The 15,904-nt window shown below is 48.7% G+C and overlaps 1 protein-coding gene across 1 annotated transcript in view; it reads left to right on the forward strand.

Moving 5' to 3' along the window:
- Positions 1-14,807, forward strand: part of Casq2 (calsequestrin 2) — a 65,334-nt gene extending 50,527 nt beyond the window's left edge. Inside the window, exons 8-11 of the mRNA XM_059265969.1 lie at positions 310-364; positions 10,522-10,622; positions 12,534-12,608; positions 13,484-14,807. Of these exons, the coding sequence (XP_059121952.1) occupies positions 310-364; positions 10,522-10,622; positions 12,534-12,608; positions 13,484-13,720 (468 nt within the window). The 3' untranslated portion in view covers positions 13,721-14,807. The remainder of the gene's footprint in view (positions 1-309; positions 365-10,521; positions 10,623-12,533; positions 12,609-13,483) is intronic.
- The last annotated feature ends 1,097 nt before the right edge of the window (positions 14,808-15,904 follow it).

Here is a 15,904-nt window from a genome sequence, read left to right on the forward strand (position 1 = left end):
ATTTTCCCTTTGCTGCTGCTCTCGGGATGCACCAGACCACAGGAGTGAGAACTATATATTGCTATCTCTTGCGTCTGTTGTCCTGTCTTAGAAACCATTGCTCCGAGTCCCTTATCAAAGTTCCGTGTGCGCTGCCAGCCACCCGTCAGCATCTGCTTCCTTTACGTGTGCCTGTCCCGCTCCTTTGGGCCTCAGTGTCCGTATCCATCTCCTGTCCCCCTTTCCATGCCAACCTCCATCTTGTTGTCCCTGACACTCATCTGTATTTCTCTCCTCTTGAGATGAACCTGTGATTCTTTGCCCTTTCAGGAAGACGACTTGAACGGGATCCACATCGTGGCCTTTGCAGAGAAGAGTGACCCAGGTAGGATACCCCTCCCACACCCCCATTCCTCCCCTCACCAATCCGCTTAGCCATGGGCAGGAACTGGCTTCTCACCTTTCTGAGCCCTCACGGTTCCAGTTCAGTTGCAAGAAATCGACCCCCTCTAGTGGTCACCTGGTAGGTATGAGTGTGTCTTCAGGGGTAAACTCAGCCATGGGAACAGTAGAACTTCCAAGAAAGCCACAGAGTTGGGCACGTAATCCCAGTGTTGGGGAGGACATAGGAGCATCAGTAGTTCGAGGCCAGCTTGGGTAACTTGTGACCATTGTGCTCAGCTACTCAAACTGGGAGTGAGCACACAAGGAAAGTACTAAAACATCCTAGTCTTACGGTGTGTGTGTGCATGTGTGTGTGTGTGTGTGTGTGTGTGTGTGTGTGTGTGTGTTTATGATCAAACCTATATAAATCAATCTAACCTTAACATAATGATAAACTTATTCCTCTGATAAACATGTTCCTCTGTAAAACACCATCTGTGCATAGGAACGCTCTAGAGATATCTGCTGAAAAGTGAGGACAGAGTAGAGCATGCAGCCTATTTTTAGAGAGCAAATGACTCTCTGCCAGTGAAGGGTAACTTAGCTATTCTTGCGCTGTGGACAACTCCCCCGGGTTTCCATCTTATCAACACGGATGGAGAGAGAAGGGACAGAAGAATAAATGTTGCAAGAGGCAAAATGCCAGTTCCCCAAGACAGTGATCCACAAGACAGAGCCTCCTGAGGGAAGGTGAAAGTGCAGATGAGGGGAGTGGGGGGAGGCCTGGAGCAATCCAGAGTGCAGCCAGGGAAGTCAAGGCACACCATTTGGGATGCCTGGCCACCAGGCTTTGGCCATGAAGAGTTGGGGCAGGGGTTCCTGAACTTGACAGGTGTGCAGCTTCGAGAGCAAAGGCCATCTGGGGCTGGTTCAAACAAAACCTTCAGACCCTGTGATTTTGATGGGCTCTGCTCTGAGGCGAGTCATGGTGAACCATCAGGTTTGAGGACCACCGCTTCAGGAAATGTGGAGTTATATGATGGTCACCGGGATCCTCAGTCACTGCCGGAGGGCAGGGTCTAGAGAAGTGCTCCAGTGGAGATTAAGACTGGCAAGTGCTGGCCTACCATGCAGGAAGCCCTGGGCTCCATCCCCAGCACTGCAAAAAACTGAGTGTGGTGGTGCAGGCCTACAATCTCAGTCGAAAGTAGGAGGATCAGAAATTCAAGGCCATCCTCAGCTATGCATCAAATCCAAGACTAGCCCGGACTGCATCAAAACCTGTCTCAAATCAATCAAACAAACAACCAAACGACCTCAAACCCCAAACCAGTCAGTCAACCAACGTCAACAAAAGAGATCTTAGCTTGAGACTAAGAACAGGGACTCCGAGTACAGCCCAATCCAAGAGACCTCAGGGGCACTGGGAGAAAAGGACCTAGGTGCCTCATCCATCAGTGTGAGCCTGATTCCCTACAGTGGCTGGACAGGGCAGACGCCCAGCAAATGTGTGTGGAGCAAGTAGTTAGACCTTTTTAATCATGTGATTTCTAAAGTCAAGACAACCCACACCATAACAGTCAGTCTTTATAGCTAACATTGGAGAGGGGATTTTTATACTCACAAAGCTGTGCAGATACCAGCACCATCTCACTCCAGACCTTTACCAACAATACCCATGGATGGCCACTCCCATTACTGACCCTCTCCATGGATGACAACCACCAATTGCTTACTATTTGTTTATCTGTTCTGGATATTTTATATAATGTCTAGCTTTTTGTATCTGGCATCTTTTCCTTAGTATAATGCTACACATACATACATATATACTAACTATATATAGCTATCTGTCTTGACTATGTTTTTAAAGATTGAGTAATATTCTATTGCATCAAAACCAAATTGCCTGAGAGCTAGTCTTTTAAATATCCATTGCTGGGCAGGATTTCCCATCATAGATTTGCAGAGCTGAAGTCCTCCTCAAGTATTCCTGGGATTTAGACTTGCTTTTTTTTTTTTTTTTTTTTTTAATGTGGTGTCAGCTGCCTTTTACAGACCCTGGCTACCCTCAGCCCCCAGGTTTACAGGCTATAATCAGACAGAATCGGATCCTTGGTGTTGTGTGATCAGAGCTGCTGCTGGCAGCTGCCTGCTGGCAAGACTCCAGGGGGCTTCCTTCCCGCCCCACTGCCCGCTTCCAGGGTTGCAGGGAGGCCTGCCTGTCTGGCCGTCTGGAACAATAGAACAAAGAGGTCTCCCTGAACTGCAGAAACCTGTTTGACAGAGATTGCTGCTGTAATGAATCAAGCTTCTGAAACAACTTCCACCTCCTCCCTGCGCAAATACCCCTGGGCCCTGAAGCTCAGTCTTTTCTCCAGATCCCAAGCTGGGGCTTGTCCCTGCGGAGCCCAGTAATGCTGGGAGGGGAGGTCAGGAACATGGTCTTTCAGTGACCAGGGGTGTCTTCGCACTCAGGGCTCTTACTGAACGAGGTTCTGATGAAAGTCCCTCACCTTGACTTTGTGGTCAGTCAACACTTACCTGCTGGGCAGTGATGTGCAACCTGGGCCCCCACCTTCACCATCCCCCCCCCCAGGCTGGGTTGCGGTCCTGGAGGGTGCATTCCTGCAGACAGTTACTCAGATTCCTTTGGCCTTACTAATAGGTCATCTGGAAGTTGACTGCCTAAGCAGACTGCACCCACTTTCTGAAAGAGGAAGGTGGTGGTTCCCGGATAGCAAACTCTTCTTAGAGCTCTTCTGCGTTGAGCTGTGAGGAGACAGCCACATTAATCTTGAGGCCACTCTGATCTGTGTGTGCTGATTACTATTTATTATTCTGGTGTTGGATGAGGAAAGTGAGTCTTAAAGGCTAATTGGATGGCACTGACCAGGGTCTCAAAGTCAAGGTCGGCATTGCTGCCAGCGCACATGCCATCCAAATGCATCAGGAGTGTAAGGAAGGCAGCGATGATGACCGTTACTGTTCACGACAATCCAACAAGGAAGGTTTAATTTTTATTCTCATTTCACAATTGAGGATGCCGAGGCCGGGGAGCAGGGGGATGAAGTGAGGACTGTCGGCTTCCCAGCCCACACCCTTAACCACAAGGCAGGCAGGCTTCTAGGCCTCTCAGACAGCATCTGACAGCCAGGTGATCATCCGGAGTGCCTCCCTCCTTCTGTGCAGCCCTTCTCCACCCCTCTGCCTCCAACATTTGGACCACAAGAGATCAGTGGCAGACAGTTCGGTGGTGTGCACAAAATCACAGGGCTAGAGGTATGGCAGAAAAGTGAGTTTATCTTTGCTGAGGGCTCCTCGTGAGTGTGCTCTTCTCTATGCTAGCACTTCTCAACAGCGACCCAGCTGGTGGCCGGCTGCAAGCTTGTGCAGTGGTGCTGTATGGTGGTGGGGAAGGGGCCAGGGCTAAGAGCATGCCAAGGAAGTGAGACCTAAGCTGAGCCACTTGTCCGCCTGAGTGTCCCATGAATAACAAAGTCCTCCTCCTATGGCCCACTGACGTTCGTTCCTGATACAGACTGTGAACCTAGTAGCAGCATTGGTCTATTCAGTGACCTGGCCCCCAAGAACTCTCCTTACAGCCAGAGTTTGCGTTCCCTGGCGGCGGCCGCAGGCTGAGAACAGGAGGGTCTCTCTGGCAGAAATCCATGTCCGCTCTTGCGTCCTAGAGCATGACCTGTGGGATTCACTTGCTGCGAGCTTCCGAGCCCGGCTGGGAAGGACATTAGGACATCCCCACGCCCTCCCTACAAGGCAGCTGCTTGTTGCATGGCACCCTCCTCTGCCTATGCCTTCTCTTCGGCTGCCATGCTCAAGGGCAGAGCTGCGCGACAGGTTTGAAATTGGAAGATTCCTCCTTGCTGCTCCCAGATGTGTCTGCGCTGGGCTGACGTCTTCCTTACAGTGTGTGATGAGAGGTTTGCCGAGGGGCGTTTCTACCTGAGTGCACGCTGGATGGAAACCCTCTCGGGGCATTGGGAATATCCACACTAACAAGCTAGAAACACAAGCATGGCTGCTGTCTGCAAGCCCTGAACAGATTTGGCAGCAGGCCCTGGAAGGATGCTTCAAGCCCTGCTGCCCCTGAGTTTTTCCTGCCCTGGGGTTCTTGCAAAAGTGAATTAGAGACCAATCATCTCAAATAGGAGCACTAAGGAGCTTTATAATTTACATTTGATATCTCAACCTCACTATTTGATTGTTGCTGGGTGCTGAATGTTACTTATATGCCCAGCAAATACCAACTCTGTAGATAGGGACAGTTAGTCCACATTCTCCAGTATACAGAGGAGGGAGCGTAAGTACAGTGAAGTTAATTCCAGCTCTCATGACTAGTAAGAGGTAGAACTGAGACTAAACCCAGCAGTCCATCCCTCTCACTATGTCCACGTGTCTCTGAACTGGGAAAATGCATCATTTGATTTTTTTTCCCACCAATTCTGGGATCCGAAGAGCAGGAGGAAGCAGAGCAGAGAAGGAACACTGGCTAGGGAATGGCAGGGCCTGCTTCAAAGCCACGGGCCCCATGACGTCTTTTATTCTGAGTGGCTGTCTCGGGGCAGTAGATATCCTTTGAAAAGGGGAGCTCCCAGCCTTGTAGCTTCTTCCTCGTCTCCCCACAAGAACCAAGTCTAGAGAATTCTGCTTTTGGAGAATTCCACACAATGGAGGACCAATGGGGCTTTCTGAGTGAGGGCCCCAGGGCCTCACCTGCTTTATTGGCCTCTGTGCCTCACCTTGGCTCTGGGCCTGAAGCATGCGGGACTCAAAAGCACACCCAAGGGAAAGAGCAGATCCTTCAAGACCACCTCCCAGCTAGGTGACACTGACCTCCAGCCTGCCTGGCTGCCCACCTGCCACTGTAGGACCACAGCTTTCCTAAGCCCAGGCAGAGACACCCTTCCACAGCTGTCACAGTGTGGAGTCAGGAAGGGCGTCCTTCAGTCTCACAGACTGACCATTGTTGCTGATTGTTTTTGCTCTTTTGGGGGGCCCGCCACCCAGCTCCCAAATAAATCACACACGGAATCTTATTATTACTTATGAATGCCCGGCCTTAGCTTGGCTTGTTTCTAGCCAGCTTTTCTTAACTTAAAGTATCTCATCTATCTTTTGCCTCTGGGGCTTTTCTATTCCTGTATACCTTTCTTTCTTACTCCATTGCTGGTTGTGTAGTTGGGTGGCTAGCCCCTGGGTCCTCTTTCTCTGGCTTCTAGACCTCTCCTCTCCCAGATTTCTTCTTCTATTAATTCTTTCTGCCTGTCAGCCCCACCTAACTCTCTCTCCTGCCTTGCCATTGGCCATTCAGCTCTTTAGCAGACCATCAGGAGTTTTAGAGGCACAGTAACACAGCTTCACAGAGTTAAACAAGTATGCAACATAAACAAGATATTCTACAACAGACCATAGCCAGCAACCAGGAGGAGGTTGGAAGGAATGGGCAGAATGGGCAGCATGTTTGCTCCTGGGCTGTGGCTTGGTGTGAGACACCATCACATCTGCAAACGGGGCCTTTCCCTAGATGGCTGTGAGTGACCTAGACCTGGTCCCCCAGGGCCTGGTGCAGGCCGTTCCCACCAGCCTCTGCCAAGGGAGCAGGAGGGATAATGACCTGGTTCTCTTCATGCAAGGATGTGATTCCCAGAGGCCACATGCTTGCCGTGGGAGACTTTGCCCCATATCCATGCCTCAGCCCTAGGTCCTGAACTTCCAGACCTGCCGTCCAAGGGCTGGGAAGGGACTGCAGTTCTCACAGCCTTCTTCTTTATTTAGGCCATCCTGGAGACTCCGGGTCTACTTAAAGCATCATTAGGTTGACCCTACAGGCAGGCCAGGACTCAGGAGCATGCTCAGAAGCAGGGCAGGGGCGTGTGCTCCACTTCCTCTGTCAGAAGGGCAGAGGCAGGCCCCCACTACCGCACCCCCTCAGGGTCGAGGCCACACTGCATCTCCTCCCTCACCTAGCCTGTGCCTCCCTGAGGACAAAGTTTCACAGCGGGCTTGGGAGACTCAGGTGTAGAGGAGGGAGGATGGAGAGTAAATGGCTGTAGATGTGTGGACTAAGGACCTGAGTTCGACTCCCAGCTCTGCTACTTACTCATAGATGACAGAGGCCAGCCACCTCCTTCAAGATCTCTGGAAAAATAAAGGTAATAAAATCTTCCATGCAGATTAGATAGGAAGATGAAACGCAGACATCCTCAGTACCCAGTGAGTGCTCAGTATAAATGCTCCTCAGAGGAAGGCTGAGGCGGCAGGGGGCAGACTCTGCATATGAGGAACAACACCCTGAGTCCATCAAGGAAGAGGCTAGTGTAGAAAAGGAGATTTGTGGCTGTTAGGATCAATAGCTCTGGGATCAGGCTTTAGGAGGGGCAGAGGGCCCTAGCCTGGAAATACAAGGGAGAGATAGAGGATTCAGGCTGGGGCTCTTCACCAGCTTGGTTACTGGGGACGTTGAGTCTCCTCTGGCCTTGGGAAACTGCTTGGGCGCTCCTCTGGTAGCCTGCCTCCTCCAGGGGCTGTATGAGACAACCTCAAGCCTCAAAGTCTTTAGCTAGCCTTCTCCTCTCTACCTTATTCCAGATTATGGGTTTTTTTTCCCTCTGAAAAGTAGCCTGTCACACTCTATGGCCTCTGAGCTAAGTCACTGATACAGGAAACATTTGATCCTTCCTGGCTCAGCTGACTCCAGCTGTGTCCCAACCATGTGACCACCATGCGAGACAAAGGTGAAACAAGCCTCATTGCTCCTGCCTCCTGGTCAGAGAGGGAGACCCACAGGGACTGTGGTCATTGTTCAGGTCACCCACTGTTTGCTTTTTAATTTTATGTATGCAGGTGTTTTGCCTCATACATGTTTGCGTGCCGTGCCGTGTACCTGGTGCGCTAGAGGCCAGAAGAGGGCGTCAGATTCCCTGGAGTTACAGTTGCAAGCTGCTCCGTGGGTGCTGGGAATCGAACCTGGGTCCTCTGGAAGAGCAACCAGTGCTCTTAACCCCTAAGCCAGATGTCCGGCCCCAGATGTTGAGAGGAGCCATTGAAATAGGTCTGCTCCAGGCTGAGGACTGAAGAAGGTAGAGGCCAGCAAGCCCTGAGTCAGTTGTGTCCGAGCAGGCTAACGCTTTCCAAGTAGTAAAACCTGGTTTGCACACAGTCCCTGGGCAGGGTCCCCATAGCCCAGCAGCTGCTGTCACAGAATGAGCAGCTGGGGTCACATGATCCTGCTGTTCCACCACCTCCTGACCGTCTGTTTTGTGAGGTAGTTTTTTGTGAGCATCTGTGACGGGTGACCCCACCGACATACAAATGGCCGGGTTTAATGGAGGTCTTCAGACATAAGACTCCCATATTACTGAGGAGAATGACTGACTGAACCTTCCTGTTCTGGCGCTAAGTATTTCAGAGACATTCACTTCATGTACAACCATCCTGTGAAATAGACATTGCTGGGAATGGTGAGGTGGCTCAGTGGGTAAAGGCACTCGCTGTTAAGCCTAATGACCCGAGTTCAATCCTTGGGACCCACGTTACGGAAGCGGAAGCAGAGAACTGGCTACAGCAAGTTAGCCTCTGGCCTCCACACACAAGATGTGGCATGCACGTGACACCCACCCCACACAGGCCACACTTATGTACAGGCACAAAAGAAAGACAAGTAAACGAAAGAGCAATTTTAAAAAGAAGTAGCTATTATTGCCACTGACCCATTCTACCCACCAGGAAAGACGATATTGGATATTGCCTCCAGTGAGAGTCTAAGTGATTGGGACTAAGGTCACTTGGACCCAATAGTCATGTGTGTAAGTGTCACACAAAAGTGAATGGAAACCCCCAGCCACAGACAGGAGCCCATACAGAGTTTCTTAGCTTTGACATCCCCAAGGTTGCCCTTGGAACTTGATGCAGCTTTTGTGCCTTTAATGTCAATTTTATTCATTTTGTTCTGGGAATAAATAGTTTTTGAGTTTTCCTTGCTCTTCCTGTACATGAAGAATATTTTCTTCACACACACACACACACACACACACACACACACACACACACACAACAACAACAACAAAACAAAACAAAACAAAAAAACACCTTCCACATTCTTAAACATGGAAATTAAGCCACACCTATGAAATCTTTTGTTTAATACAGGTTTAAATGCATTTTTTTTTTCTTGGAGAAGCCAAATTTAATCATTCCACCTTTTTCTTTCTATCTCTGAACCTGCTCTAGGACAGAGACAGGAGTGGCCGCGTGCTCTCACATGTAAAGTTCCTTTTGTAAAATCTCAGCACCACGTGAGCTTTTCCATCAGAACATGGCAGCGCTTGTAGGTGGTCACAGGCTGGGCCCCTGCGACCTTGACATGGGGATTCTCTGCTCTCCCTTCAGGGGATCCAGTCCCATTTACTCAAGTCTACTTGAACATGATCTGTGTGGCTGAGCCTCACACTCTTCGTGAATTTCAGGCCTGTCCAGGTCCCTTTCACATCTTCCAGAGAACTGGCCATGTCACCTCCATTACTGTCCTTTTCTTCTCCAAGATGAGCAGTCATAGCTGCCGCTGTCTGGGAGGAATTCTCTCTTCTGCTCTGTGCATTTGAGTCCACAAATCCACACACAACTCTCCACGAATTTCCATAGTTTCCTCTCCTGAGACATGATCCCTTGCCCAGGAGAGGAGCCACAATGTATCCAAACAGCGGCAAGGACATTTGACGCTGGAGGAGGGAAGCTCGGTTTTCCCAGTTACGTATGCCTACGTGCAGCAGATACTGAACACACTTCCCCCTTCTCCAGCCTCCAAACAGCAAACACGTGGGCTCCAAAGCACAGCCCCTGTGTTTGTACAGAGGGTGTGACTCTCAGGCCACACACTCAGCTATCAGAGCCATGGAACTGTATTGTTTAGAACTAAACTTAAAGTTTCTATTTTGAGCTGTATACTACCGAATGGTGGAAGCTGGTCTGACCACTGGTCCTCTGGCCCCACCCAGTTACCATGGCACCCATACACAGCTGGGTGGGATCACCGTCATCTGTGCACCCTGGCACCTGTTGAGAAGTCTGTTGTTCTGTTGGCTCCATGGTCCTTGTTCCCAGCAGGTCACCACTGGCCCTCTCCTACCTATAAGTCATCATCAGATTTGCCACCATGATCCTCTCTCTGCTCGGGTTCTGAGATGCGTTGGCTGTTGGTGGCTCATGCAGGACTTTCTTGCGTAAGAGCTAGGGGGCTTGCTAAGAGCTTCCCTGGTTATTTTTTCTTTCATTTTCCTTAATTTAATTGCTTAACAAAATATGAGCTCCCCTTCTGGATTCCCTGAACTTCCAGAGACTCTTCATGTGGACTTAGGTGCACATCCGACTTTTGTTTCTCACGTGTATACAAACACACACACTCACAGAATGGTTTATGTCAGGGACCTGCCAGAATCAGACCACTTGTCTCTGCTCTAGTCCGGTGTGGGGGTGTGTTCAGGGTTTACAGTATCACTTACTGGATGTTCTTTCAAAAATTTTGCTTATGGAAAAAAAAAAGCTGTATGCTGCAGGGCTTAGGCTCAAAGTGTGGAAGGCTTGTCTCTGCTTTTCCTATGATTCATCTCTCCTCTCTGGGGCAGAGAATATTGCTGACAGAGTGCAGGAAGTGCTGGGTGTACCAGAGCTTGTGCGGGAGTAAGGGGAAGTAAGAAATGGGCTGTGCAGCAGAGCGATGCCGACCCAGTTTGACGGTGTTGGGAATTCCAGGTTGTTCTTGATCTATAGAGCAGGGACGGCACATGCTTGGAACACACAGGATCATCAGGGACAGGCAGAGAGCTTCCTCTGCTCTGGGACTGACCGTCACCAAGGCCACTCAGTTTTCATCTTCTAATGAAGAAATGAAGGTGAACCTTCATTTAGAAAGGGGGCCACTTCCCTGTGACCTTTCAATTTCTTTCTTAAAATTGCCCTTGCTTTCTCTGTATAAGCCCCTTTGTGTCTGTGGCTCTTCATCTGACTCATTATAGACTCACTCTGTAATTGAGGGTATGTACCAGATGGCCAAGAAAGCCCTGTGGAAAAACCATGCTCTTGCACTCCACGTGAGGAGCAGTGTATGTGCTGGGTGACTCAACTTTCTTGAACCCTATCCAGATGGCTATGAGTTCCTGGAGATCCTGAAGCAGGTTGCCCGGGACAACACTGACAACCCTGACTTGAGCATCTTGTGGATTGACCCAGATGACTTTCCACTGGTGAGTGGCCCAGGCCAAGGTCCTATCCCTGGTGGTCTTCACCATCCATATTTGAGTTTAGCACAACGTCTTCAAGCATGAGAGACAGACTGAAATAGTTGATGGTGCTTGAAGAAGCCCAGAGGCCACTGTATATGGAGTGGGTGCATATGCTTTTCACACAGCATTGAACTTGGCTTCATGTAGTCATTGCAGTGGCCGGACTTACCAGTGTCCTCACTTCTGAGACACCAAGAGGTGACTACTCTTGGAGAGGCCCACCCAGGGGAGATGGGAACATTCTTTCTTTAAGTAACAATATGGCCCCTCTGTGTCACCACCTACCTCTCCCTGAGCCTCCAGAGGCAACCTAAATTATTAGAGAATGGAAGCCAGAAGTGAACACTTAGCAGAGTAAAGAACTTGATGAAGCAAAGGAGTGGCCTGTCTGAGGGTAGAGACTGTGCCTGGCTTGTTTGTCACGAGCTCCTTAAGACTCGGCATCGGGTCCAGCCCACATGGAAGGTACAAGAACTTTACCACCCCAGTGCTAGTCTCTGTCAATGAAGAATAGCAAGGAAGCTTTGATTTAATTCTTAGGTTTGAGCAAATTACACAGAATGCATGTCACACATGAGCCCAGTAACAATAATAATGGAGGAAGTTACATCCTTTACTAAAATGAACATTCTCTATTGGCCAAGTCCAATCCTGCACCAAGAGCCAGGATCCCCAGCACCGCATGAGGTGGAACCTGGGTCTCTTCAAGAGCCTTGAAGACTAACACATAGGTACTGAATTATGTGATTTGTTTGAAGATGTGCTCATAGCCCATTCCCTCAACAACCCTAAAACTAGGTACTGTTGTAACCCCTATCCCACTGAGAAAGGGCAGCACTTGGCTGTTAAACCTAGCAGATGTGGAAGCCCCACCAAGATCCATAGTGAAGTCAAAGCTTGGTCTATTGACTGCTTCTGGTAAGGCTAACTGCTGGTAACTATAGACATCTGGTTATTCTCTGGCTATGAGTTGCATAGGTTATGACTGGTAAAAATGACTACACAGAGAAAGCTGACATCAAATCCTATACACATGGAGATTGGGTGAACCAAAGAGACTTCCATGAGATTTGAGGCCAATGGCATAATTCTGGGTAAGCATAAGAAAGCCATGGCCATTTAAGCATACAAGATTGCTTTGTTGATTTGCTTTCTGCTGTGTATTTCCAGTTTACCTGTACTGTTTCATTATGCAAACTTGTAAATGACCTGCCACTCTTTTGGCCAGTTCTGCATTTACCTTGGTTCTTGCAAAGCAAAGGCATTTCTAATTTCCAGATCCACGAACACCCAAGTCCATGTCAGTCCGTGCATTTACTAGAGAGACCTCTGTCCCTGAACATCTCTGTTTCCTTAGCTTCATGGACTCCACTAGTTCCATTAGCCTGCCCCAGCCAGAGATTTGTCCAGATAGAGCCCTCGCTGGGCTGAAGAAACCTGGCTTGTATTTGCATTTTATGCCACGTTACAGCATATCAGTGCTTTCCCAGCCATCTCATATGACAGAGAGGCACAAGATAAAGCTTGTAAGAATGGAACATTTAAAGGGAGGTAGAAAGAAATGGCTCTTTCATTACCCACAAACTATCAATGAGTTATAGTTTGCGGATTGCCCTCAACCATCTTTGTGATAGTCTCCCTGAGAGCTGTGGAAGCATTTATGTTCTATGTTGTCACAGCTAGTGCCATAGCATCTTTTATTGAATGCTTAAAGTGCTTTAGGGCTGGAGCCAGCCTTGGATTTCCTGTGTCCACAACTGCTTTAAAGGCATCACAATCATAATCCGGTTACTACGATAGGCTGGCAGGTGAATCCAGGCCACAGGGAGAGCCCTCCACCCATTGTCTAACCTGGCCTTTTTGTTGCTGCAGCTTGTTGCTTACTGGGAGAAGACTTTCAAGATTGACCTGTTCAAACCACAGATTGGTGTGGTGAATGTAACAGATGTGAGTATCCCCATCAGGGCCTGAGTATCCCCATCAGGGCCTGGCCAGGCAGTCTCAGCCACCTCTTGGCTGCCATGCAGCCCTAACTATGAGATCACTCAGGAGTCTATAGCATCAAGTGGAACTCTTGGGTCTTTCCTAAACTCTAGGAGCTTGATTGTATTCACTTCCCAAGCCAAATAACAAGGCCTTTGTATACAAGCAACTCATGCCTAGAGCTACCATTGCCTAAGAGAGATGGAGAGGTTGATGTCCAGAAGCCCATGCTGGCAGCCACCCACACAGTCAGAAGACCCTGATTACAGAAGGGAAGCCCCATGGCAGAAGTTTAAGCACAGACAAACTCAGGGTGGGAAGGGCTATTGAGATGAACTGATCGAGTGGGAAGAAATATAGACTCAGTCCAGACATCGGATACAAAACAAGACAGAAATAGGGCAGATTCAACAAGGGGAACAGTGAGGAGAAGGAGCCATAATAGAGGGCCCACTGCAGCCCAGTGCAGGCAGGGGCTATTGTGAATGGGGCCCGTTAACAACTTCTCTTTGCCACCCTGTGGTAAGCGTTCTATCAGTCTCTACATTTCTTGACTTTTGAAATTTGAATGAAGAGTAATTCATTCATTAATTTTTGTGTGTGCACATACGTATTCTCTTGGGTAGTAGAATAGATATTTTATTTTTGCTGTTATTGAAACAGAATACTTCATAAGACTGTTCTGCATCATTTGGCATTTCCATTTGTCTATCTGTACATAAATATCCCTGATGGGTGTGAGAGACGTGGAGGCCCACTCTGCACAGTTACTTGGAACCCCCCAGCCGGTCTCAGCCTCCACCCCTTCACTCATTGGTTCATTCTGTCCGTCACTGCAGGCAGACAGCGTCTGGATGGAGATCCCAGACGATGACGACCTGCCCACAGCCGAGGAGCTGGAAGACTGGATCGAGGATGTGCTTTCTGGAAAGATCAACACTGAAGATGATGACGACGACGAAGAGGAAGACGATGATGGTGATGGCGACAATGATGATGATGATGACGATGATGATGATAATTCTGATGACGAGGATAATGATGACAGCGATGATGAGGACGATGATGACGAATAGCTCCAGACCTGGGTGAATCTGATGAGAATGACGTCACAACTACCCCCGACCATACAGACGACCCAAGGGGGCAGCAAGCAGCGGTGCCCACACCCTGTCCAGCTCTTTTCCTTTCTCCAGCATCTTTTTCTAGTCGGCTCTTGGCAGGAGTGGTACATTGCAGTGAATGCCTTCCCAAACCCAGCAGTCCCACTCAGCAGGGACAGGAGCGGGGTGATTCCCATGCTGACTTCTTTTAAGCATCCCGAGGAACAAACAGCTCTTGTTCTTTGCTAGACCATCAGGGGTCACGGAATAATGGGAGTCTGGGGATAGTATCTCCTGACACCTCTACTCAAGTTTACTTACTGTCTTTGATTCTGATAGTGACAGAAATGACAGCTTGCTATTAGTTCACAAGCAGGGAGTGGACTTCTAATCAAGAGCCCAGGAAGGCCACATGATTATTCAATTCAGCCCCCAAACCTAGAATCTCAGTGAACTCAGACCCAAGCCTTTGGATGACTATTAGGAATGCTTGAAATGTATGGGCATCACCATCATTTTTAGAATATTAGGATGCTGTGTGGGGGTCAGTTAACTCTCTGAATGTCCCAACAGTTCAAAAGCCTCATGTATTCACCAGCAGTGAGAGAAGGGAGAGGCTGAAGGATGAAAGGTTTTTCATTTTTCCGATGGAGACAGTTTAGGTCTCTGAAGGGGTTTGCTGGCCGCCTAGTGTGATCTGGGAACTGAATGCCCCTTCTCTGTCCCTGCTAGTGAGCTGTCCCATTCTGAGTTAAAATTGCTTTATCCAATGGTCGATTAACTCCCCATTCATCAGCACTCCCACAGTTGACCAGGGCAGTGATAATTAGAGTTCATGATGCCCTGAGGCACTGAGAAAAAAAAAAAAATCCCCAAGTGCCTTTTGAATTGTCTGAAAGCAACATTGTGCTTGGTAGTTTTAGTTGCTAAGTGTTCTAATTTATTTTTGAAATCTGTTAACATGGAGAACACTCTGTGTGGTTTTGTTTTTGAAACTGGGGCAGTCCTTTTATGGAACAGTAATAAACTGACGGACATTAAACTCATGTGTTGAAAAGATCGAGGCTGTCTTGGTAATCCCACCCTGGTCTTTCTGAATTTGTTTGTTTTTGCCTGGCTCCGGTTCTACCCCTCTGCTCCTGTCTGCCCTTCCACGATTAGCATTTCAGTGTCTCTCAGCTCTGGACACGTTTCCAGGCACTATTATCCATGCCATCAACTACCATGTGTTAATGACCTCCACTAAGGGCCTCTAACCTCGATCTTCGGGCTTTGACCTTGGTCTCTGATCCACTTGCATTCAAACTCAACACAGCAAAGCCTGAACCCCATCCCCTTTCCCCTCTAAACTTGTCCTTTTTTATGAAGTCCCAGCTTGGATGCGTGCTTTTGCTATTGATGTCATTGTCTAGGTGACTGAAAGTGCCTTGTTCACGTTTGCTCCCACCACATGGGGTGCCTACCTGTGGTCACAGCACTTATCCAAATGATAACACATCACATAGCCACCCTCCCACTAAATACAGTCTTTAGGAGACAAGACACGGCCTTATCTCTGTAGTCCAAGCTCTTGCTGCTTTGCCTGTCACAACGCAGATGGTATTTATTGAGTCAACTTGTGAATAACTGGTCAGCCAAAGCAGCTGTCATTGCCTACCATGTTGGATAGTAGAGCTTACAGGGTGTTTTACGTGCCCTGCACTGTGTTAGGTAGCTTCTGTTGCCATAACAAAACACTTGAGAGAAACAACTTAAAAGGAGGGATTTCACTTCAGCTCACAACATCAGAGGTTTTAGTTTAAGATCTGCTGTCTCCGTTGCCTGGGGCCGGAGTTGAGGAGGAATATCATGGTGGCAGCATGTAGAACAGAGGAAACTGCTTGGCTGGCTGCACCAGGAACCCCGGAGAAAGAGGGAGGGGCCAGGACTCCAAACTATCCTTTAGTGCCCTCCCTCCAGTGACCTACTTTCCCACCTCCTAATAGTCCATGGAGCTATGAACTCAACGGATCAAGATGGGTTAGCACCCTCAGGATCCAGTTACCTTTCAAAGCCCCACCTCTGAATATAGCTGTATCGAGGATCAAACTTTCAATCTTTGAAGATATTCACATGCATATCATAGCAGAATGCCACTGTCTGGGTGGCTTAGGCAAC

The sequence above is a fragment of the Peromyscus eremicus genome, chromosome 6 (genome assembly GCF_949786415.1).
Source record: "Peromyscus eremicus chromosome 6, PerEre_H2_v1, whole genome shotgun sequence".
Classification (NCBI taxonomy): domain Eukaryota; kingdom Metazoa; phylum Chordata; class Mammalia; order Rodentia; family Cricetidae; genus Peromyscus; species Peromyscus eremicus.